The sequence below is a fragment of the Pleurodeles waltl genome, chromosome 4_2, assembly GCF_031143425.1.
Source record: "Pleurodeles waltl isolate 20211129_DDA chromosome 4_2, aPleWal1.hap1.20221129, whole genome shotgun sequence".
Lineage (NCBI taxonomy): Eukaryota > Metazoa > Chordata > Amphibia > Caudata > Salamandridae > Pleurodeles > Pleurodeles waltl.
In genome coordinates, this window is record NC_090443.1 from 672,586,799 (window position 1) to 672,613,602 (window position 26,804).

The following is a 26,804-nucleotide window of genomic DNA, read 5'->3' on the forward strand; positions in this document are numbered from 1 at the left end:
ACAAGTTCAGGCCGACTGCAATTGAGCACGGGCCGGCTACAGGGACCCAGATAGGCCCGCTGAACAAGAATACCTTTATCCTGGTTGCAGAGCATTGCAAGGTCCTGTATTGAGGATGTGTCGTGCAGATGAGGCAGTGCATTGGTTCCGAAGAGCTGCAAGACTGATGCAACATTGTTGTAGAGTAAGCCGTTGATGAGGGAGACTAGTGATGCTTACTCTGGTGTTGAGAATGCATAGCACAGCCCAGGCGATGCACTGTTTCTGAGGAACTGACATCAGTCCTTCCTGCCAGAGACCTCCACATATCTAGAAGTGTACTGAAGACTTTGTGTCTGAGGTCTAATACTTATACCTGATGCCTCCTTTGATGTGGGAGAAGCATATAGAGATTTCCCTTTGACTTTCACAAGTTTCCTGCCTCACCTGGCTCTAGACTCACTACAGGGGGTATGCAGGCCTTTGTCTGTAGGCAGGACATAGCCTGTTCAGGTGTAAGTAGGGCTGTGCCTAACTCGGCCCTCCCATCCTGCCAGTGGTGGCCCATCCAAGCACACCTAGGCTCTCAGCTGTGTGTGATTGTCTAGAAGTAATGCACAAAGACCAACTACACACAGACATGTGCCCCAGAGACTGGCTGCAGGCACTAAATGGCCAAGGCAGGAAAATGCCAACTTTCTAAAAGTGGCATTTTTCAAAATTGTAACCAAAAATCCAACTTCAGCATTGTTAAACTTGTCATCCTTGGCGTGGTCTCCCTTAACTTTTTGCCTCTGTTCTCCAGTTTGTTGGTGTGTGCTGGACTCTGATGTTACTGTTTTTGTTACTCTGGGCACTTTAACACTGCTAACCAGTGCTAAAGTGCAAGTGCTCCTTTACAAAATGTGTATGTAATTGGCGAATCCATGATTGGCATATTTGATTCACTAATAAGTCCCTAGTAAAGTGCACTAGAGCTGCCAGGGCCTGTAAATCAAATGCTACTAGTGGACCTGCAGTACTGGCTGTGCCACCCACATAAGTAGCTATGTAATCATGTCTCAGACCTGCCATTGCAGTGTCTGTGTGTGCAGTTGTAAGGGTATACGAAGGGTCCAATTCGAAAAAACTTCCTGTATCAAATGCCTATTCATGCAATTGATGTGGGAACTCAGACCGGAGGAAATGGACCCTTATCCTCCAAACTTAGCATTACCTAACAGATATGTGGTAGGTTCCACTTGTAGCAATATCATTAAAGCAACCAGTAGCCAAGTGTTAAGATTCCTTGAAATATTCAAAACTTTTCTCCAAGAGATATCCAAATTAAAGTTTATTCAAACAAGAGAGAGCAAATCTAAATAATGCTTGATTAATTAGATCATAGAACAGGGTAAACATTCGACCAGCCGACATGTGTTTCGCCCAACGAGGTGCATTCACCTGGGCTTTCTAAAGGCTGTTGAGAATAAAAGAAATTACAGATAAGTCTAGGAAGCTAAGAGACCAAAATATTGGATTCAAAGACCACCAGGATGTGAGAGCCCAAGAGTCATTCGGGAAGCATAGTCCTGCATGCTGATCATATCTATCCATGAACAAGAATAAAAACATGGGTGACATTAGAAATCCATGCAATGGGGTGTCAGGATAAAGAGCAATCCCGATTGGAGGATAAAAAAAGTGATAAGGATGTTAATCAGATAGAAGTGCCTAAAATGAACGTGAAGAGTTAAGACCACAAATTGTGAGACAGGTAGTGAGAGAAAATATAGTATACTGAATAATTAAAATCTGTGACTAGTTAATGGTGCCAGCACCGCAGATTATACCAAGTGATCCATCATCCTAAAGTAGGATAATGTAAGAGGTTTAGCACTAGAGTAACTGACATGAAAGGGTAGCATACCAGAAAAATACATATTAAGTCTCTTAAGAGTGTCGTGAAACAACCAATAGCATAACAATTATTCTGAAAACGAAAGCATAAAGAAAGGAACAAATATCATTTGTAAGGCCAATATCAGAGCCTGACAATTCTAAGCAGACAGCAGTGTAAGTACAAAAATATAATAGTGCAAGAACAGCCTTACTTCAGTTATCGTTAATGCGAACAGAAAAAATGCAAATTTATCATTTTAAAACACTACCACAAATAAAGGAGATAACTCAAAATAGTGACACACATAAAAAGGTAGCATTCCATTATTTGAGTACATTTATGACCACTGTTAACATCAAAAGTTACTTACACTGCAGTTACGCTAACAGTGAAGCCCAGGGGAGAGGACATGTATCTGTGAGTGTGCAGACACCTGTATGCACATTTTTAAACAAAATTTATTATTCTCGATAGTGGTAATTAAAGCAAAGCATATTCGTAATGAAAAATGGGGCTATTAAATATCTTAAAAGTCAACCCAAATGCAGGAGAGTTAATCGCAAAATAGATTGTGGAAAAGAGTCGATGTATCAGGGCAAGAAACCTAATCTACGTGTAACTACAGAAATGTTTCTTACCCATGTGGCTAGTATGGGCCGCAAAATACGTGGAGAAGCAGTCAGACGCGTCCATCGCCATTAGTAGGGACGCGCTGACTGCACAAGTCTATGGCCATCTTGGAGGTAGCGCCTGTCAAGTAGTTAAAGGGAGACATGTAATCCTAGAAAATTGATATAAAAAACGGACTAAATACGGGCCCGCCATCTTAGAGGTAGCGTCCGTCTTCTTTTCATACAATATGATGGCCTGCCGGGAAAAGGAAAAAAGGGGAAAGAATGTACTAGGAATGACACCATTTTTAAAGAAAATAATAATAATTGTAAAGAGATAAAAACAGAGGAGGAAAATAAGAAAAAAAGAAGAACAAAAAAAACGAGAAAAGAAGTGGAAAAGCAAACACCATCCACATAGGGCTTCTGTACCAAGGTGCTGATGCCTGTACACAGACTAAAGATACTGTTCCCATAGGTATCAGATACGATGCAGACATCGGGCCCTAAAAAAGAGCCTAACCAAACATAACAAGGCAATTTGTTATGGGAGCTACAAATATATCTAAAGGAAAAAACTAAATATGGTTTAAAGAGCTTAATCCGCCCAAACTCTGCCATTCTAGCTAGAAAGAAAGTGTACAAGGGATACCATACAATATGGAAACATAAACAGAACATTACATCAGCCAGTAGTGCCATTCTGGGTCCTTATTGAGTCCGTTATCAACTGTATCATAAAGGATAATTAACCGACTTTCTTCCTGACAAAGTCGTAGTGGTAGATTGCCCCCTCTAGGATGCGGCTTGATGCGTCTAAGACCACAAAAGGTGAAGGTGCGATCTTCTGGGTGAGCTTCATTAAAGTGATCCACTAGTGGTGCCCTAAGATCAGGTTTTTGTATATTTTGAAAGTGTTCTTATATTCTTGTTTTGAGTGATCGGATGGTACTTCCTATGTAAACCTGTTGACATGGACACTTGATAAGGTAGACCACATTGGTACTTGCACAGTTTATGAATTCATTTATTTTCTGTTGATGATCATTGATAAGAATTGTTTTGGATTTGGAAAGGCCAAGTTTGCAGATAGAACATTTGCTGCAAGTAAAAAAAACCTGGGGTCTCAGAAACAATCGTGTATACGAGGGTGTGACCTGGAGAAACAATGGGCTCGTCTGAAGCTTAATTGTGGATTTTTTGGTAGGTATTGATTGATAGATAAGTTATTTTGTAGAAGATGCCAGTGTTTCTTGAGGAGTTTACGAATTGAGTGATGACCATTATGAAACTCTGTTATGAAACAAATCGTTGAGTTCTCCTTGGGAAAATGAGGTTTGTTAAGCATTTTACTTTGGTCCATTTCACTTACTTTAACCTTTGTTGTCTTCAGAAGGTGCTGATTGTACCCCCTGGTTGCAAGTCTCTGTCATTTGAGTGGAAGTGATTTCATAATCAGAGATACTAGTACAGTTAAGTCTGGCTCTCCTGAATTCTCCTTACGGAATGTTGCGGATGGTACTCGGGGTGACAGCTTGAGGCATGGAGAATTGAGTTTGCTGCCGTCGTTTTCCTAAAAAATCTGGTCTGTAATTTATCATTTTCAATAAAAATCAGAAGGTCAAGATCTTCCACTGCAGAGTTGGATATTTGGTATGTGATGTCAATACCCCAATGATTAGGTACCAGGGACTGCAAGAACTGATTAAATGAATTTTTCTGACCTTGCCAGATAACCAAAATGTCATCGATATAGCGTCCCCAGAATATTATATGTTGGGAAAGGTGTTCATTTTTCTCATTCCAAAGCCAAAAGTTCGCAATTGCACCCATCAAAATGCATATGGTGGTGCAAATTTGCCCCCCATCGCTGTCCCCTGGGTTTGCAAATAGAATTCTCCATCAAACAAAAAATAATTATTTTCTAGGCAAAATCTTAGCATGTCCAAGATCATTAGGTTACGTTCTGTGTACTTAACTGATTTAGTGGAAAGAAATGTTTTCACAGCTTCTAAGCCATCATTATGCTGGATGGATGTATACAGGCTGACCACATCAATAGTAACAAGAAAATAGTCTGGTGACCAATCAATATTCTGTAACTTTTGTAATACATCTTGGGTATCTCTGACAAACGATGGTAAGTTACTCATAAATGGTTGGAGTTCTTGATCAATCAGGGTACCCAATTTGGAACAAACTGAGTTAATACCCGAAATCATAGGTCTCCCCTTAGGTGGGTGACCTTTTTATGGATTTTGGGAAGTAAGTATAGGGTCGGAATGGTGGGAAAAGGTAGGTAAAGGGCAGTTTTTTCTTTACTAGAGATAGTGTGACGAGAGTGCCAATACTCTAACAGGTCAGACAGTCTGCGTTAAATTTCAATTGTGGGATTAGAAGTCAGTTTTTTATAACATCATGTATCATTAAGTTGTCTGTGTGCTTCTTGTAAATAGTAATTAGTGTTAAGTATAACAATGTTACCGCCCTTATCCGCTTCTTTGATGATCATTTTGTTATTATTTCTCAGTTGTGAAAGGGCGGTTACTTGGTGTCTGTTAATATTAGTTGGTAGATATTTCCGTTTTTTACAATAGCGTCTATATTCTTTGTCAAGGTCCCTGGACATAGCTATTGAAAAAAGATCAATTGAATTTCCAGCCGGAAGATTTTGAGTAAAAGTAGATTTGGACCGTATATCAGACGGATGGTACTGATTAGTCTCTATATCTAGCTCTTGTGCTAAAGAAGCGCAGTCAAGTCAGGTTCATTGGTATTGTAGAGGTTACGTAATAGGCAAATTCCTTCCAAATCTTGGACAGTCAAGTCAAACTAGGAGATGGTAAGGATGGTAAAGTGGGAAATGTAGAGAAGAAAGATTTTCGTTTTAGATGACGAGTAAATTTAAAGAGATCTATTTTGGTTTGGACAATATTCCAGAAGTTGGTAGGGCAGAAAGAAAGGCCTCTGTTAAGAATCTCATTGTCAACTGGGGCAAGGTCATAGTCAGAAAGATTAACAATCAGTTGTTCGTCAAGTTTCAAGGTCTCGTAGTTTTGCTGCGTTCTCTGGTTTGTATACCGGATGTACTTGGTGCTTCTGTTGAGATATCTTGTGGTTTTATACGGGTATCTTTCAAAGTTCCAAGGCGATGTCGCCTTGCTTCCTCAGAAAAATTTACCGTTGATCTGGGTTGTGGGCGTGTTACAGTTTCATCTTCAGATTCTACTTCAGATGACGGTAAAGTATCAGAACAGCTATGAGTTTCCAAAGAAAGATTTGAATCTTTGTTATCATACTGTTTACCAAATGTATACACTCTCCCCTGTTGATAATCATTTAGATCTCGTCTAAACTTGCGATTCTTTCTTTGAATAATATCTTCCTCATATTGATCAATTATATTATTAAGAATGACATAGTTCTTAGTCGTGATATCTCCCCAGTTTGCTTCTTCTATACGTTGAGTAAGATTATCAACTTCCTGTCGATTTTTGTCATACTCTTCCTGGGATATCTCAATGAGTTGTTTAATCATATTTGTGGATGCCATCTGTAAGTTAGCTTCCCATTTCTGTAGGTGCTCCGCCGAGGTGGTGTCCATTGGTGGAAAAATAAGTATTCTAAGTCCCGAGGCATCCGATCATGTTCAAGTTATTTCTTTAGAGAAGCTACTTCCCACCATTTTGAAGTTTCTTTCTTTAGTGATCTTTCCAGTGCTAGGAACGTGCTTTTAGCTGAAAGTAAATTGGTAGTTTGGGAATTTTTGATGCCAGCACCAGTCGTATTAAACACTTGATCCAGTTTAGAATTGCGTTGTTCTCGCCTATTTGCTTGGTAAGACATCATCGAGACTGAAAACATTAAAGGCTTAGACGGGAAGTAAGATTCTGGCAAAGCCACAAGGTAAGGGTATATGAAGTGTCCAATTGAAAAACTTCCCGTATCAAATGCCTATTCATGCAATGGATGTGGGAACTCAGACCGGAGGGAATGGACCGTTATCCTCCAAACTTAGCATTACCTAACAGATATGTGGTAGGTTCCCACTTGTAGCAATATCATTAAAGCAACCAATTGCCAATTGTTCTTAAGATTCCTTGAAATATTCAAAACTTTTCCCCAAGAGAAATCCAAATTAAAGTTTATTCAAACAAGAGAGATCAAATCCAAATAATGCTTGATTAATTTGATCATAGAACAGGGTAAACATTCGACCAGCCGACATGTGTTTCGCCCAACGAGGTGCATTCACCTGGGCTTTCTCAAGGCTATTGAGAATAAAAGAAATTACAGATGAGTCTAGGAAGCTAAGAGACCAAAATATTGGATTCAAAGACCACCAGGATGTGAGAGCCCAAGAGTCACTCAGGAAGCATAGGCCTGCATGCTGAACCTACCACATATCTGTTAGGTTCTGTGTGTGCAGTTGTAACTGTAAATTTGACTTGACAAGTGTACCCACTTGCCAGGTCTGAACGTTCCCTTTCTTACATGTAAGGTACCACTAAGGTACGCCCTAGGTAGCCCCAAGGGCAGGGTGCAGTGTATGGTTAAGGTAGGACATATAGTAATGTGTTTTATATGTCCTGACAGTGAAATATTGCTAAATTTGTTTTTCACTGTTGCAAGGCCTGTCCCTCTCGTAGGTTAACATAGGGGCTACCTTTAAATCTGATTAAAGTGTAGATTCCCCTTGGGAGCGGATGGACATGTGGAGTTTGGGGTCTCTGAGCTCACAATTTAAAAATACATCTTTTAGTAAAGTTGATTTAGAGATTGTGTGTTTGAAAATGCCACTTTTAGAAAGTGAGCATTTTCTTGCATATACCATTTCTGTGACTCTGCTTGTTTGTGGATTCCCTGTCTGGGTCAGTTTGACAGTTGGGCTGGTTGCACCTCACACTAGACAGTGACAGAAAGGGAGCTGGGGTGTAGTCTGCATTTCCTAATGAGCCATCTGTGCTAGGAGGGAGAGGAGCAGTGCTCACTTACACCTGAAAGGGCTGTGCCTGTCCTCACACAATGCAGTCTCCAACACCCTGGTGAGTGTCTGGGACCTGGCCTGGGTAAGTCAGGATTCCACATTCAAGAGGGACTTTGCTTTGAAGTAGGCCTACCTCAAATGAGAAATTGGGTATAAGAAGGGTACCCAAAACCACAGACTTTAGATCACTTCTGGAAACAAGAGGAACCTCTGCCTGGAGAAGAGCTGAGGAAGAAGAGCTGCCATGCCTTTGACTGTGCTTTGTAGAGCTATCATGCAGTTGATGTTTCTGCCAGAGTAAGAGGGCAAAGACTGGACTTTGTGTGCCTTCCATCTTGTGACGATCTCCTAGGGCTTGATTTAGAGCTTGCCTCCTGCTGTTTGATGTCTCAGGGACAACAAAGACTTCTCTCTGCTAGCTCCTGGAGTCTCTGGAGAGACTCCTACTGTGCCCTGTGGTGCCCATCTAGTTCCTGGGACCCTGAAAGGATAACCTGGCAGCCTAAGAGGAGGAAATCCACGCACAGAGCGCCCTGCGGGAAAAAGATTGACGCAACTCCGATCTGCAGCTGAAGAAACTATGCACCACCGGCTCTGCGGCTGAAAATCGACGCTCGCCAGAAACGCGACTGAAGAATCGACACATGGAGCTGGAGAAACGATGTGAAGCATCGCTGACGGAGGCTGGGAGATCGCAACCCGCGCAGCGTGGTTTTCGGATAATCGTGCAGCTGGATTTCCGATGCAAGCACCTCTGAGCATGTAAAAACAATGCAAGGCCTGCCCGGACCGGAGAGTGCTGACCGGATCAATGCATCGCTCTCCTGTGGAGAGAAGGAACAACGCGCCCTGACGCAACGAAAGGAGAAACGACACAAGGTCCCAGTCGTGAGTGGAATTGGCGCATCGCAAGTCCTTTTTGACGCACACTCGCCGGTGCAGGTTTTTTTTTTTGACGCAACCAACGTACATTTTCACGCTAACGGTGTTAGTGTGTGTTTTAAACTACATAAAGACTCTTTTTGCTTTTTAATTGATAATTTGACTTGTGTATTGTGGATTTTAGTTTTTTGGTTTTGTTTAGATAAATATTTCCTATTTTTCTAAACCTGTGTTGAGTCATTTTGTAGTTTTTTCATTAAGTTACTGTGTGTGTTGGTACAAATACTTTACACCTAGCATTCTGAAGTTAAGCCTACTGCTCTATCAAGCTACCAAGGGGGTAAGCAGGGGTTAGTTGAGGGTGATTCTCTTTTACCTGACAAGAGTGAGGGTCCTTGCTTGAACAGGGGGTAACCTGACTGTCAACCAAAGACCCCATTTCTTACAACCATGAAAGAGTATTTCTGATTATCGTTCCAAAGACGCCAAACATGAACTATATACCTGAGAGGTAGGCCTTGCAATAGTGACATTTTAAGGTTGTTCAATATCTGGACATGTAAAACTTAAAAGAATATGTCCAGCTTTTTAAATATGTTGCACCCTGCCATGTGGGCTGTTTATGGCCTACCATAGGGGTGACATATGTATTAAAATGGAAAGTTTGGCCTAGCCAAAGGTTTATTTTGCCAGGTTGAACTGACAGTTAAAACTGCACACACAGGCTGCAATGGCAGGCCTGAGACATGTTTAAAGGGCTACTTAATTGGATGGCACAATATGTGCGGCAGGCCTACTAGCAGCATTTAATTTACTGGCCCTGGGTACATGTAGTATCACTTAACTAAGGACTTACAAGTAAATTAAATATGCGGATTGGGGACAAGCCAGTGTTAACCTGTTTTAAGGAGTGAGCACATACCTTTAACATTGGTTAGCAATGGTAAAGTGTACAGAGTCCTAAGGTCAGCAAAAACGAGATCAACAAAAATGGAGGAGTAAGGGAAACATTTGGGGGAAGGCCACCCTAATGCTGACAGGTCTAACACTTTGGCAATTCCTAGTTTGGCTTTGTGCATAAAGAGTGCATGTAGCTAGGCCTTCACAGCTCCCATGCTACTGAGACAGTTATGCACTGCCTCTTGCCATGAGAAAAAAGTATCTCTGCATCACTGCCATGTCAATCTTCACTTACAACAGGCTCTTTCTCACCAAAGTAGCAGTCTTTACAAGATAGAAGAACAAGAGTCAACTCTCACCCATCTTCATAGATTTCCTTCATATCGTTGTCTGTAGTATGTTTTCTCTCCATTCCGCTGCTTGCAAAGCCACCATCAGTTTATCACCTGATGATTTGTTATTCTTTGGTTTCCTAATGGAGAGCCTATAAGCGTATTCCACCAGCTGTAATTCACATTGTGAGCCTCCGTAGCACCGCCCAACAGTTCTCGTCCTCAGATTGACAAGAAGTTCCGTCCTCGCATCAAGCTTTGAAATGCTCTCAACTGCAGAGACTTTGAAAGTGACCTTTTCTTTCCATCACAATTTAGGTTTCAAATGTTTGGTTTTGAAATGTAGGAAACTTGGATGCAGTCTGATTGTTCCTGCTTCACTCTTTGCACCCTGAAGGATATACCTTCTAACTTCTGTTCCACTGCCTTCATGGCATTTTCAATATTTGCAGTCTTTTTATTAAATCTGCATGTAGCATGTTAATGAAGCATATTAGCGTTTTCTCACTAATTATGAAAACTCTATCTTCTGACGATTCCTCGGATGTGCTGTTCATCTAGGTTTTAAAAAGTGCTTCCTTAAGTTTCCTCCTGATAACGCTGCTTAAACTGAAGTTGAAAGGTATTGTGGTACATGGATAGACATGTTCCAGCAGTGACTTCCAAATTTCAGTGCCACAGACCAGCAGACTTTTGTAGATTCTCAATTCCTTTGGTCAGAACCCTCCAAGGGCAACACAAACAGGGTAGGAGTCCTGATTGATGAAGGTCAAACCTGCATGCAGGGCTGCTACATTGTTACCTTGTTTAGAGGTCAAAAGCTTCTTTGTAACACTGGAGTGGGAGCTTGCAGATCAGGAGAGTAATCCCCAGCCGAATTACATCCATTAGCGCCCTGCAAACTGGTGAATCATTATGCATTCTCTGATGGTCATCCCCGCTTGCCTGGAGCAGATTTGTCGCCATGCCTGACTTAAACTTCATGATTGGCAGGGCGAAGTGGGAGACTGAGTTATGGTCTGCAGGTTTGTAATATTGCTTGTATTGTCTCCTGACTCTACCCTAAGGCCGATGTTGGAGCTGAGCTGCTGCCACCTCCCCTTCCCCGACCCACTACCCCCCAGGTGTGCGCCCAGGTAAGGACTAAATGCAGCTGAAGACGCCAAAAAGAGATCAGGCTGCCACATGAGCCAAAATCTTAAACCTACCACATCCAAGCTTCCTTGTTCAGCTATGCCTTTCTCGCACGCTAAAATCTGCTTCTATCAGTAGGTAACCGGCTGCGGTGGTGAGAGAGGTGGACACCAGGATAGAGTGTGCTCACATCCGCATACTATCTAAAGCCTGCCCTTCTTGAATACTGAATTCTGATAGCGGTCATTCTTCTGATTTTTCTAGCATAAGAATCATGTAGAACTGGCAGCACTTAATGATAGTAGCCTTCCTTTGCTTAATAGCGGTCAGCCTTCTATTTCTTGTGGCACATTCATACACCGATCTGCCACTCTGGATGCAGAAACAGTCTTCCCTGTCAAGACATGGCACTCTGGTTATGCTATTCCTCTCCCTCGTTAAGTTTGGCTTCTCTCCATGGTCCCCAGCCACTCATGACTCTCACAATGGGAGAAGATCTTCCTTTGGGGCCACAACTACCAGCTCCAGTGGTCTCCATGCACATTGTGCTCCACTGCAGTCCAGTAAGAGAAAGTGGATGATTTTCACCAAATTAGAGCCCCAGCTTTTAGACCATCAGGAGTGCACCAGTTTCCCAACTATCAAACCACCCCAGAGAAGACCAGGCAGATACCAGGCATGCCAAAAGGATGAGGAATTGATCTCTGTATAGGTGCTCCAAGAGTTTGCAGCCATCTTGTGCTCTGGTTGTCCCTACCACTTGTTTTTTACCTTTGTAGAATTGAAAAAAAAATCTGCATGTTATGTTCTCTTAAGCAACACACTTCAAATGTCCTACTCAGTGTGATTGAACAATACAATACAATACAAATGGGATGATTAGCACAGGTGCAACGCAGCACTACTGTTTCAGCCTCCCCGTTTTTACCTTTCTGTGTGTTATGGAAACTATTGTACAGCGACATGTGTGAATGTATTGGTGTCAGTTGTGGGTTTAGCAGCTACCTGTACAGAATGCACAATTCTCCCAGAGAAAATGTTCCAAGTATGCAAGGGAGGAATTTTGGAAATGTCACTGGAGATAATGGACTTCTTCATTAAATACTTTTCATTCACAGTCTTCCAGTTTCCGACTCATTCTTTCCTTTGGGGAGCTAAGGTGGCATTTTATAGGCCACCTCTTTGGACATCTTGTGCATATGTATTTTAAAAATAAAGTAGAAGAACTTCGGCCATGTTCCCTGTTAAAAGTTCTATCATCCAGTATTTCTCCTTTCTTAATTCTCTCCTCTCAGTTGTTTTTTAAATAAGTAAGAAAATGAGTCATCAGGAGAAGACAAAGGACAACATCAAGATGCAGAACTGTTGCTTTATTTTGAAGTCTTCGCCCTAATCGGGTGATAGTGCTTAATGAGTGCCTACTTTACCTGCCACCTGGTAATGTTCACTTATCCCAATGCCATTGACGTGTTTCAAATATCTATAGCAGTAAGATGCCGATGGAGCAATATTAGCATAGCAGGAGTCTGCCATGTTCAACTTTACCTTATGACTAGTGGGTTTTAGAGACCTCAGGTAGTGGTTGCTCTTGCATCTTAATGTCAAAACATTGCTTGTTCCAGAGGCCTTGAAACACAACACTACATTGAATGTTACCTTACCACCCTGGGACAAAAAACTGCATTAGGTCATGGCTGCTCCGATGCCATCATCACTTATTGTCAATCTAGCTCCGTTGTAGTCTTTTATTACATTCTGCAAAACCCTCAGATTGATATGTAAGCAATTATTCTGTCTATGTTCAGTAGGAAGATCAAACAGAAATGTGTTTTACTGGTACAAGAGCCCGGGAACATTTGCATTTGTGGATCTTCAGTCCCTAGTATGTCACTGGAATTTATTTTTGCAGTGTCAGAGACACTCTTCTTAGATTATCCTCAACCTTGATTCTTTTGCCTTTATTTGAATGTCATATGGCAAACACGCTTTGGTTGATGACAAACCTTATATTTACAATTAAATAAAATATTACTATCACGTTAAAAATGGTAGTCTAGCATTGCTGAGGTAGTAGTTGCATATGACCTATAGTCACTTAACCCTTTGTCGTGCAAAGAAAACAGAATTTCTCTCCTGCTAACCGTCAGGTATTTAGAGCATTGCAGTGGCCATGGACATGGACTGTAGGAACTCTCTTCTAAGTTGTGTGCCAAGAGCATTATCAAAAAATGTGCACGTCTGGAGATAGCTTTTTAGCCTTTGGTAATCTTAATTTTCACTAAACCTATAAAGTTTAACTTGGCATCTGTTTTGCGTAATTTTATTCGATTGGTTTGGACTTAGTCTTATGAAGACTCTGCTAGTCTTGATATTATATACCGACCCTCTTAATTATTTTAATTAGAGCATCATCAGTGACTTGGAGGACAAGCACGAACTAATCTCGTCCTATCGAGCACAAATAATTTAATACAGTTTCTTGCTTAGCCAATGCCCGAAGAAGATTTCCTTTCACTAATTGGCAATGATAAGAGGTATGCTGTAGAACGTATTTACTTGTTGTGTGATCCAGAGATGTGCTATTTTGTGGAAATAGAAAGTATTAGCTTATAATTTCAGCCCTGAACCAGGATCATAAAGTCAAAGTTCGGAACCTTTCCCTTGATGAGAATGACATTGTCTTTCTAATAACAAAGAAGGTATTTAATTAGCGCAATACAGGGGAAATATCAGCCAATGCAGTTTCATTCTGTAACCTATTTCCTTTGATTTAAGCCCAAAGTATGTAAGAACTGATGTCTGTACGCAGCCTTTTCTGCTTACTATAGCGGTGATTAGTTGCAATTTCTCTTAACATAAATTTGAGTTGCTGGTCATAGACTCCCCAATACAGTATTGTTATTGTATCTTTATGTATTAAAACCAATATTATCAGGGTCATCAGAACTGAAGGTCAATACATTTGGTTATCTGCATGGCAGTGACCTTGCCTTTTATCCATATATTGTGAAAATGTGACTTTGTTCAGACCAGGTGCACATTTATTTGGCTCTTGTTAGGTCACGGTGAGAAGTAAACACTCACTGCCAGTGAAATGTGTACATGTTTTGTTTTTTTCCTCTTTCCCTTTAGACCTCCTGTAATTTACACACTAGAATATGTTCCTAGTGAATACAATGTGAAAGAAGAATGCCTCGGTCAGCAAAACTCCATTGGGAATCACAATATGGTTACAAACCAAAATTTGAACCCATATTATGAATTTGAGAAGAACATCGCAGGGTTTTTCATACCTCGGAATGGGGTAAAATATGTTGTATTATCAGGCTATGCCACAATCTGAGGTGCGGAACACAGAAAGATGTGGTAGTAAAGCACACAGTAAATATTGTCCCTTATATTGCTATTTCCTTGCTGCAATATTACTGTACCAAAAGGCTGTTGAAATGTTTTTTTTAATTTATTTATTTATAGTTTTATGTAAACAAGATAACTAAAATGCCACCTTGGTCCTTACAGTAATAGATCAGTCAGCTACTTTAATCTATCTTCGGATCTCCAAGCTCCCCACATCTCAGTAACTCTTATGAATCAGGCAGAGGGAGACCAAAAAACAGTGCCGCATGTCTGTATAGTAGTATGCCCCTGCCTGAAGGACCTACCTGGTCATCGAGTCCAAGGGCAGGACCAAACAGTTGTGGCAGAACAGAGGAAAAAAAGGAAAGCAAAACTTCAAAAATAAAGGGAGAGAGCAGGCCGGGAGGAGAAAGCACAATTCTCAGCAACCATTCTGTACAACCTTTTCCCATTGTAGAGTGAACAGCACTCATTACCTCAACATACCCATCCGCAGCAGGTTCTTCAGACAGACGCAGATTCAAGATAGGATCAAAGCGGTGCCCAGATGTCTCGTGGCCTGGAGCCAACCGGAGTCAACTCCCAGTAATTTGTTAATTGTTCCTGGCAAAAAGCGGCATCTCGCAGCCAATCCGATATCTGGGGAGACCGGTCCCGGCCCCAGCAGATTGCCACCCTGCGCTTAGCTAACAAGAACATCATGCCAACCAGGCGTCGCACTGTAGTCTGAAACTCATTCACCCCTCCCAGCAGCGCCATCAAGGGAGACGGAGGAATCTCCAGCCCAATCATCTCAGAGAGTACACGAAAGACCCTTCCCCAATAGGCACATACTGACGGACAGGTCCATGCCTAGTGCATAAAATCAGCAGCAGCATCTTAAACAGGTATCATCCGTTCGCAGCCCCATAGCACATAAACTTCTGGGGGTGTAGTACAGACGGTGCAAAAACTTAAAATGTATGAGGCGTAATCTATAGTTTGGTGACAACTCCTTCATATGCGTACAGCACATCCTCCAAACATCTTCTGCGATGTTCTCACCCACATCTTCTGCCCATTTCATCCTTACAGACAGCCCCGTCCCCTCTCCCTGCCCCTGCGTACTGCCATACAGCTTAGTGATTAGCCTCTCAGGCATCCGCACACTCCACAACACCTCCAGTGCGCAGAAAGAAGTTAGGGTCGCGGGCAAGCAGGGGTATCGAGCGCGCAGCATAGCACATATCCTCAACACGTAGAACCGGTGGAGAGCAGTGGCCGGTCTATCCCCCAGGATCTCCTCCAGGGACATCAATCTGTCATCAACAAACCAATCATCGAGGGTTATCAGATCAAAGTCCCGTAGGAAGCTCTGCAGCCGCTAGTCCTGAAACATCACCTTATCTCCGCCGCCATCACATGCATAGACGGTGCAAACGGCACATCTATCCCAGAACGCTTCAGCAAACCCGACCAAGCCCGGACCGTGGAGGCCACCGTATTAATGCCCCGAGGACGAGCCCTGTCCAAATTGCCCAACACTCGCTCGAGCCCATCCGCCACACCGCATCACTTTCAGGAGCCAGGTGTGGCAGATAACGTATCTGGTTGATCCAGTGATAGGCAAACCGAGCCTGCGCGCAGAGATAATAGAGCTCCAGATCAGGGGCCTCAAGACCACCCAGCTCAAATGGCAGCACTAGTGTTTTCCAGGCTATGCGAGGCTGACCACCCGCCCACACCAATCGGATCAGTGCGGAGCAAATGCGTTGCAAAAAACTAGCCGTAAGCACCAGCGGAAGGTTGAGAAACAGATACAAAAACTTGGGCAGCTCAAGCATCTTAGCCACCGCAATCCGTCCAGTCAGGGACAATGGCAAGGATCGCCATGCCGTGACTCTGTCGTCCAGCCAGGCCATGGCCCTACCATGGCCCTACCATAGTTGGCAAGCCAGAGTCAGCATCACAGCTCAACCAGATGCCCAGATATTTAACAGGACTGTCCGCCCACACAATAGGGTAGCGGGACCGACACTCTGCCATTCCAGACGTCAGAGGCAGCACAACCGACTTAGACCAATTTATCGCCACTCCAGATATGTCTCCGAACCTGACGATTTCGTCCAGCAACACATCCAGGTTTCGCACAGGATCCCGTACATACAGTGCCACGTCATCAGCGTACATGGAAATCAGAATCGCTCTCTGGTGGAACGGCAGTCCCCGTTCGTTGTGGTGCTGTCTCATAAAGGCTGCCAGAGGCTCAATCGCAAAAAGCAATGGTGACAGGGGGCAACCCTGCCTAGTTCCACGCGCCACCTTGAAAGGCTCTGACACGCATCCGTTCACCCTCAAGCGAGCCACTGGCTGCGACTATAGCAAACGTATCCAGTTCACAAAGCGACTACTCATCCCCACTCTCTCCAGGAGCGCAAACCGATATTGCCACAGCAATGAGTCGAACGCCTTAGTAGCGTCCAAAAACACCGCCACAGCTCCATCATCGACGGGCACTGAGCCAGCAACAGCAAAGAATGTACGTACGTTTTGTGCCGTGGACCGCCACGGTATGAACCCCGACTGTTCCGGGAGCACCAGTTTCGTCATAAGAGGCCGCAGTCGCGCCACGATCATTTTAGCTAATATCTTATTATCAATGTTAATCATCGACCGGGGCCGGTACGAATCACAGCTAGCTGCAGCCTTCCCAGGCTTTTAGAATCGTGACAATAAGCATCTCGCGCAAAGAGGCCGGGAGCACTCCATTCCGCAATGCCTCGCCATAAAACTCCAGCAGATAGGGCACCAAAATGTCTGCAAACTCTTTATAAAATGCCGAAGTCAATCCATCCAACCCAGGGGCCTTGTCTCCAGGGATGCTCTGAATAGCAGCCTTCACCTCTTCTATAGTAAAAGGAGCATCAAAGTACTCCCTGTGTACCCTGTCAAACCAGAGGAGGCTAATGTCAGAGAAATTTCCCTGAATCACCTCCACAGGCACCGCAGAGGGAGCAGAATAAAGATCCTGGAAAAAGGTGGTAAAGACCCTCAGAACCTCAGACGTACCGCCACTCGCTCCCCACTCGAATCCTCCATTTCAGTCACATAGCCACTAGCCCACAGCCTGCGGAATAGATACGCCAAAGTGCGTCCGGCTCTATCACCCTCTCCGTATCGCCTGGCCCATGCAAATCTCCCCAAAAAATGCACTTCTCACAAAGAAGCCTCTACATACGCGGAGACCGCAGCCCTCAAGGCCGCCAATGTGGCTCCGGACCAGTCCAACACCAGTCGAGCCTCCAGATCCGCAATCCGGCCCTCTAACTCAGCCAGCTCACAACGCAACGCCCACAGCACGCCGTGCTGCTTCGAAATGCATATCCCGTGTACAACCACCTTAAAGGCTTCCCACAGCGTACCAACCGACCTCACCGTGCCCACATTCTGTTCAAAGTAACAATTGATTTATATCGCGACGCAGTTCCTCACAGAACAACTCGTCTCTAAGTGCCTCAGACGGCAACCTCCACATATAGGCCTGAGCAGGTCCGCTGGGTATTTCCAGCTCTACGCGCACCGGGGCGTGGTCAGACAGCGTGCGCGCCATGTGATCAACTGAGCGGGTCCATAAATCCACATGGCGAGAGCCTATCCAACAGTCAAGACGCAACCAGCTATTGTGTACAAAATTAACACAAGTGCCTTCCCGTACCGCAGGGTGTTTCATCCACCACAAATCTACCAATGACGCATCATCCATAACCGCAGATAAAACGCGAGCAGCAGAAGTACGCTGTGTCCGGGCCGAACTTTCTCTTTCCAAAAAGCGATCAAGGATCACATTGAAGTCTCCTCCCCAAAGCACAGTTCCTCCCCCCAGAGACTCGATCAGTCGCCAGACCTCACTAAAGAACTCAGGATCATCCGAATTAGTCCCGTACACCGACGCGAGGCGACATGGCCAATCCATCAGCACTCCGCTAAGCAGAACATACCGCCCCAATGGGTCAACAATCACCCTGCGAGTGCGCCACTGCAATCCCTTGCGTAACAAAATCGCCACGCCTCTAGCATAACTCGAATATACAGACCTGTGCCATTCCCCAATCCATCCCGCCTTTAAATAATGTAAGGTACTCTCCACCAGGTGTGTCTCCTGTAGCATGCATATATCTATATTCTGCCTCTTGACGTATGCCGACATAAGGCGCACCTTCCGTCTATCATTCAAGCCACGCACATTCTATGTTAAGCAGCGAATCAGAGACTCTCATCTGTGTCATCTGTTCTCCTCAGCGAACATACAGTGCAATTCCATCACTCCTCCATCTCGGCCAATCTCCCAAAACCACAGAACATAAAATGAGAAACAAAAAAACACACAATACAACAACCCCAAAGCCCCCCCCCCCCACCCACACAGACCCCCCCCTCAAACGGGTCAAAGGCATATCCCTCCCTCCAAAAACCACAATTACCCAAATATGCAAATAATGGGGACTCATCCAGAGGGAGGAAGCTAACCGCCCAACCCGCCTAGTATCAGGCAGGGAGGGCAGGCGGGGGCCCAGCACAAAAGGAGTGTCTTCAGGACAAGCGGCACAAAAAAGAAGTGCCTCTCACAACTAGTTGCAGCGGCGTCTTCTCTGCTGAAAAACAAAAATAATCAGTGACGATCAGTCAGTATCACTCAGCGACTCTCGTTCCGCGGCACTCCCAGCTTCCGGCATCGCTTCAGGCTTCCGAGGAAGAGACTTGGCATACCTCACCGCCAGCTTCGGGTCCGTAAAGAATTGTAGAGACCTACCATGTTGCACCTTTTAGTTTCGCCGGGTGTATGAGCGAGAACCTAGCAGCAGTTTGGGCCAGTGAGCGCTTCGCCGGTAAGAACGCCCTGCGCGCCGCCTGCACTCCAGGGGTGTAATCTGGAAAAAAGTTCAATTCAGTGTTTTTATATATCACTGGGCGGCGCTCCCTGGCCAGTCGCAGAATCGTTCAGCAGCCGAATAATGATAGGACGCGGGGGAGCTCCAGACGGGGGCCGCGGCCCCAGTGATCTATGCGCCCTCTCCACTACCAGCAAGCGGGACAGCTGGTCGGGGAACAGATCAAGGCTGTTGAAATTCTTATTAGCTATGAGTCACAGCAAACGTTTCCTTGATGATATTTCTGACCCTTGTACATCTATTCACCACTTTTGGATTAAGCCTGGATTGGGTCATTTTCATCTTCTGCGAACCTAAAATTTGATTAGTAGCAGTGCATTTGGAGCAGACTATGGGGGTTATTATAACTTTGGAGGAGGTGTTAATCCGTCCCAAAAGTGACGGTAAAGTGACGGATATACCACCAGCCGTATTACGAGTCCATTATATCCTATGGAACTCGTAATACGGCTGGTGGTATATCCATCACTTTACCGTCACTTTTGGGACGGATTAACACCTCCTCCAAAGTTGTAATAACCCCCTATGTCTCTAATGCTTAATAGCTTTTTGTCTAGTGTATGCTGTGTTTGCCTACTTTTCATAAGGATTTCGACCCTGCAATAGGGGTGTCAGTACAATCATGACTTTGGCTCCATGGGCAGTACCTCTTGAAAACAATTCAGTGGTGAAGGAACTTAAGAGTCGTCTTTCCATTCCTTTGCTCTTATTTGGTTCAATTTATTGAGCTTAGTAAGATAGAGAACCACCGAAGAAGGCCAACACATCCATTACCAATGGATACAGTTGCACAACATGCACGTTTTGCTTTAATTGCTCACGGACCTCCAAAACTCAAGTATTTTGATTACTATTCCAGTCCAAAGTGTTCACTGAGATTGTATGCTCTGCACAGCATATCTGGCTTAACACAGTTGGTGCTATCCTACTGAACATTGTCGAAGGATTTGGAAAGGAGTGTCCCTCAAACTAAAAATGCTGAAACTGGCTAGCGTTTTTGAGCATTCTGCAAGTTTTATTTCTGTCTTTGGGCTTCCCTTGAACACATTATGTTTGACTTAATTTGATTTTAAACGAACATTAATTTGTATCTTGATTCTGATTTAGTTGTTTCTTGGAGCCTGATCAATGCTTTATAAAGCAGGTGTGTTTTTTCATCAAACAAATTAATTTATAAAGACTTGTTTCTATTTTTCAGGTACAATGAATTGTTGTTTATCATTGATACGTGTCAAGGAGCTTCCATGTATGAACGTTTCTACTCTCCTAATCTTATGGCTCTTGCCAGTAGCCAAGTTGGAGAAGATTCTCTTTCGGTAAGCACAATAATTTGTCCCTCTAAATCTTTAGTAGGTCTGACGGCATGGGAATCGGTGAGTTACTTAACCACCAGTGATTCCTAGTTCTCAAGTGCCATTACTGGTTGTATGTGATTTCAGGGGAAAAACTATTTAAATGAACCATTTCTTTGAAATCTTTTCACCCAAATTGTTTAACACCAATTTTCATGATGAAGATTACTTCATAGCAAGCAACTTGTAGCATGGCTTTTATTAATTATTTGCTATCTGTCAGTAATATCTTTTTAGTTTTTTTTTCTATAGATCTGCTTCACCAAGTGGTATTAAAGTAGTATATCGACACAGAAACACAGACACACACACCCCAGTGCTCCATCTCCCTCCTAGCCCAAAATGCTAAGGTCCCCTCTGGGGAACTTTATTGGGTCCTATTAGTATTCCATCTTGGTCCTTCATTACTGGGCTTGCATTGGTCCCTTTCAGGTGCCTTCAAGGATAAATCCTGGAGGACTCCTTTTTGGATAGTCAACCATGACTCTGTCCCTCCATCAAGACTTCATTCCAGGTTTCTTTCCACTGAATGGCTGTTCCACCAACAGATATTGATTACCTCTGGTAGGCAACACATCCAGTGTAACCCCCTAGCGGTCTTGTGCAGCTTGCCTACTCTTCTAGATGGTCATTCATGTGACTTTCTAACCAGACGATGCATTTTCCTGCAGACCTAATTTAAGGGAACATTGGTACCCATTACTTAGTCTCTCAGAGAACCCTTTGTCAGATTAAGGTTTCTTAATGGCAAACCTTTTAGGATGTAGAGTACTAGGATGGCCAATTCCAGGGGCACTGTTGGTTGCATAACTGTAAGCTCTAAGCTCTGTCCCATGTTGAGAACTTGTGGATTTTCCTCTGGCCTCATTTTTGGTAGTACTTAGACCTGCTGAATTCTGTCAGTTGTATGCAATTGTATGCAGACTCCTTCAAAAGGATTCTGTAAAGGGTTCAATATTACTTTTCTTTCAGACAGTTCACTGAACAGTGAAACATAGATTTGTCTGCCCTTATTTTTAATGTTATATTCTCCGATAGAGCCTCCAGGAGTAACTTCGTAGTCCTATCCTTCTACATATTGTCCCTGGTGAGTCTTTTACATTTGATCAGTTTCCCATGTAGAGAGGCTACCTCTATAGGTAGAGAAGTGAAGGATACCCCTTCTCAGGAGAATGATTGCAAAGAGGATTGGGATATCTGGAAGAGTGTTTATGAAGGTCCTATTGGGAATGACCAGGTGGGTTGTGTGTTCACCTACATGAAAAGTCCTTTACCTGGCTCAGGGCTTGTGGATGAGGTATCCTCAATGACTCCTCACATGACAAGGGCCACCACATCTTGAGATTGTTTGGCTATTGAGGAGTAGGACCACATCACCTGTGTGACTCCTTAATTTTTTTTAAACAAAATGAACTTTATTGATTTTAGAAGAAGTGCAGTGCACATCTGTACAACATTGGCATACTAAGAAAAAATTGAGTCACCTTAGTTTAACAGGTTCTGTGCACTTGATAGAACAAACATTCCAGTATAATAAATAAACCTCTATCCTGTCAATAAGACAAGAGCATTACCTAGAATATTTATTAAGATACATTGCTATATGTATCCTAGGTACAACTTTTTGCACTCATACAATAACTGATAGAGTGCAGCTGAATGAGAGAACACCTGAAATAACAATACCAAATCATTACCTTAGTCAGATGCAATAATGTGTCAGGATTCAACTACTCATGTCACTTGCAGTTCATACTGACCTTGCATTCCAGTGGTCCTTCCACCGCCAGGCCAAAATCAGTTATGGTATATGGAAAGCTTTCAACTGATTGCAGTAAAGAAGGACATTGTAGTACCATTGTGGAAGCACGTCATTAGTGCAGAAAATAGGCAAATGCGTGATCTTGGGAGGCAGCTAGCTTACATCTGCAAAGTGAATGCTGCATATATAACAAACTTCACCCACATACACAGCAGTTCGGTTCCCGCCAGACCACATGCGACCCCAAGAACATAGAGATCTGGGAACATGTGACTCATAGCAATATATAGTTCCAGACCATGTCCAGTTTATATGTAGATGAACGTGTCAGGCTTGCTTGACTAATGAGTAATTAAATGCTGTGCACCCCTGCGACGTTTATACGTTACGCCTTGAAAAAGCCCCAGGCTTCCAAGCCAGTATGGGGCGAAACACGTGTTGACTGATCATCACTAGGAGTATTTCACTGATCTGATTTGAGAATTTAACTGTATCCTAATATATGCACCTCAATCTTGCACATCGGAAAGCTGTCATGATTTTCTCAAGAATTGGGATTACCCTGTGAACTGTCAACCATAGAATGCAGTCTTGTCCTAATCATTTTCAAATATACGTGTGTGAATGGATTATTGGTCTCCCATTCTAAAGGATGGACTGACTTATTGACTGTACCACAATACGCTGGTGTGGCCACACCAGGGGTCTTAACCCCCTGATTCCTGATAATAATAAGGGTCCCTGGCCACAAAATATAGCCTGTAGATTCAATCCTTCTCAGCCCTTGGCAAATGTGATCGTATGAGGGGCACCAACAAGAAATACATTTAATCTTCAATGCAATGAGATATGAAACTACTCAGGGTGGAGGAATTCCCAACCAGTTGCCAAACCTGATGAAGTATATATGAGTCCCATATATAAGGAATAAATGCAAGTGGCGTGATAAAATTTACATCAGTTTAATTAAATTTGCCACTTGTTACTCAAACATTGTTTAGATTTCAACTTCTAAGTTTCAATTTTGGTATATGTTTGCTATTGGTTATCATGTCTGAGTCCTACAACCTTATGATTATTCATTTACATGTATCGTAACATATGGCACAGGCCATTTGTTTCAGTACTGAAAAGGAAGAGAACCCGCAATTCAGTCTTCTATAAATGCATCCACAGTTTGGAAGTAACCAGTGGCAGGTGGTCAGACCTCAGACTTTTTAAAGAAGGTGTGGTGTCTTCATCCACTGACTGTGAGTCAAAGCCAACTGCTGGAATGTTGTGTGATGAAGTAAGTATACACACACTGTGGCAACAAGCTCGGTCCTTCTATCTTGTCATTCTGCAGCAAGGTGGTGGCACTCGGCCCAGACCGCCGCCTCACAGGGTGCTTTTGTCCTTCACTCAGGTGATAGCAAATGGAGGGCAGGGCAGAAGAACCAGTCCCCACAACAGAGTATTGTTCAGACTAGTTCTTGGCATCCTAATAAAAACAGCATTTGCAATAATTTTGAGCTTTGCAAGGAACAGTAGGGCATGTCCTAGGCCTAGTTCTCTTACCCCACTGTTGACACTCATCACTGATGCTTGGCAAATCAGCGCCCCCAAAGTTTATATCGGTGTCTACTTTATTTCACACTGTAGTGTCCGGCCTTTGTTGTGACTTTCAATATTTGACCTTTGTCACAGAAATTGAGGACTTTGGCTATTATTGGTCCTGGCTGTTCACCAAAGGAAGGCACTCAGTGGGGAAACAATGTGGCCCTTTTTGCCCCCGTTGTAAACCTTCAACTAATTTTTGACTGTGCTAGTCATGAGCAGCCAATGTTCACGAGGGAGCCGTCATATCCATGAACGCAGGGGACATACATTAGAGGGGGCAACTTGCGTGCATTTAACAGGTAAATAGGGCCCACTCCTATAAGGCCATTAAGGCACTAGGTGAGATACGATGCCACAGCATAGCCATGGCCAGGGGGCACAAAGCATCCCACCAGTGCATCACTTCTGCCTCTATGTAGTTGGAACAGTCATCTAAAATCCGTAAGTTTGACACTGGGACAACCTTTAAGCTACAACTGTATCCCAACTCCGAATCACAGTCAGATGGTAAGGAAAAGGAGCAATCTGGGTGCCCTGTTTAATAAGACTGAAATGGGATATCCTGCCCAGGCATAATTCAGCAATAAATACCTGCTGCCCAGATGAAAGTAAATTGAGCTCTCTAATATACTGAGATGTGGGTTGCCACTATGGACAGATTGAGGGTACTGTTAGGAGCTGTTGGGCCCACTTTCTCCCTTCAGTGATTGTAGAAATCAGTGGAGGCCTGATGTGGGCAAGGATTGAAGGACAGTGCATCAGTCAACCATATCACCCACTGGGTCCAGTGGTGCTGTTCTGGTCACTTCTCTTGTCACCAAGTGTACAGAAGCTCTGTGGCAGGCCCAAGGGAAGAAATCAAATTGGACTAGGTGGCCAGTCAACTGACTCTCCTCCCAGTCTACCCCCGCTACTCCTGGAGCCAGCCATTCCCAAAATGGCACAGACCATGCTCTTTTGTACTGGCACAGTGGGTGATCTGTAACAAGCATCAAGACTGGGCAGGAGGGAGATCCCCTTGTAACACCGCCACTGTGCTACGAACTCCCTGTGTGGCAGCCATGCATCATTTAGTGCTCCATGCGGCCTAGGCCTGGTATCCACTTTGGAATCCCCTCAAACCAGTCAGGCAGCCTCCATGGAGGTGGCAGGGACCAGGAACAGCCAACAGCTTCCTACCACGGTCACAGGATTATGATAGATGAGGCTGTCAAGGTAGAGCATACTACTCTTTCACGTCTGCCATTTTAAGCAGTCCAGCTATTCCCCATTCATCTGGGTGCCTCCTATTGTGTATTTTGATTGAACACAGCGAGCACGAGATTTTTCAAGCTGTGTGTTTCCATTTACTATATCATTTGTGCCCTCGAGGCCTCGTATTTCAGGTTGGTGTGATTCATTTCCATCCTTTTCCTAAGGCTTGCTACTATGGGTATGTTCATAACCATTCCTTTGGAGGATGGAAATGATTTGACCCTCCACTAACCTGGTCATAATGATGTAGGGGTCACAGCTGATGTTCTGAGAATGCCCTTCTTTAGAAATGGGACACAAGAGTCTGGGATGCAAGATGTTCTTTTCTCTGGAAAGCATTTCTTGTGTTTTTCTCTCTCAACGCTAATTGGGCCCATGCAACAAAACAGAAAGGCCCTCGTTATGACCGTGGATGTCCGAAGACCGCCAGGGCCATGGTGGCGGCCTTACCGCCAGCGGTGAAGTCTGCCACATTATGAGTGTGGTGGGTTAGCCTCTGCAAACCCGCCACATCCCCACCTGTAGCGCCAGAGCGGTAGGCCAGCCGGGCCGGAGATTAGCATCTCTGACCCGGCGGTCCAATGAAGACTGCCGGTGGTATCAAGACCCTGGTGGAAAGTGTCTCCGCGGTGGTAGCACCGCCATGAAAACCCTGGCGGAAAAGGCTGCCAGTGACAGGAAATTTCTTTCCTAACACTGGTAGACGACCCCCCCCTTCCAAACCAGAACCCCCCATACCACCACCCTGTTCCCTACCAGATTCCCCTCCTGCCCCCCTTCCATAGGCTCCCCTCCCTGCCCCTTCCATACCCCGCATTCATGCACACACACACACACACTTACCCACATGCACCTCGCATACACTCAACACTGACATACACACATTCACTCACATACATACACACATATGCATCCATATACACATTCACACACATTCCAGCATGCATTCACACAGACATTCCAACACGCATGCATTCACTTCAACAATCATACATGCATTCAAACACCCATACACACATGCATACACGCACATACACACCTACATTCACACACTCAGACAACACCCACTCACATACGCACACATTCCCCACCATCACACCCCCTCCCCTGACGGACAATCAAGTTACCTTGTCCGGCAAGGAGGTCATCCGGCAGGGAACAGGAACAGGCGCTTCTACCGCCTGCAGCGCCTCGCGATCAGGACACCACCAGGCCATATTAAAGGTCGTAATACAGCTGGTAGAGTCCTTTTGGCGGGGCAGGGCTGGTGTGGAACCGCCCATGTGCCTCCGACTGCCAGCACGACTACTGGAGGATTTCCGCTCAAATTGTGGTGGAAATCCTTCAGTACTCGTAATATGGTGGTTGGAAGACCACCAGCAATGGTGCTCTTCTGGCGCCCATGACTTCGGCAGTCTGCTGAAAAGACTGCTGAAGTCATAATGAGGGCCAAAGTCTCTTCCAAAATAGTCTTATCTATTTCTGTGGAAGGCTGTCCCTTTGAGGGGTTTTGTTGTGCTTTATTTTTTTGGGCAGAAGTTCTGGCATTGTGGTTCATTGCAAGACTGTGTGTAGATTGTCCTTCAGCATTCTGTGCCTTTTTTGTGATTTTTGACTGCTGCATGTTCCTTTTGCAGTTACTTTTCGAGTCTTGTTCTCTAAAGCTTTTGGGTTCATCCCACTCTATGGCTCCTCCCATCAGCACTGTGGCGTCTCTTGACTTGTGGGGCATCTTATCTACTTGGTTTTATTATCTTTCTCCCTTTATGGTTATGGGTAGTTTTCTTTTTTGACATTCAGCATTTTTGGACGACGGTCTTTGATTAGACTCTGAATTCCTCCTTT

At 44.1% G+C, this 26,804-nt stretch overlaps 1 protein-coding gene across 1 annotated transcript in view; it reads left to right on the forward strand.

Annotated features, from left to right (window-relative positions):
* PIGK (phosphatidylinositol glycan anchor biosynthesis class K) overlaps nucleotides 1-26,804 on the forward strand; it is a 452,024-nt gene that overhangs the window by 160,414 nt on the left and 264,806 nt on the right. Inside the window, exon 7 of the mRNA XM_069232253.1 lies at nucleotides 20,191-20,308. Within this exon, the coding sequence (XP_069088354.1) occupies nucleotides 20,191-20,308 (118 nt within the window). The remainder of the gene's footprint in view (nucleotides 1-20,190; nucleotides 20,309-26,804) is intronic.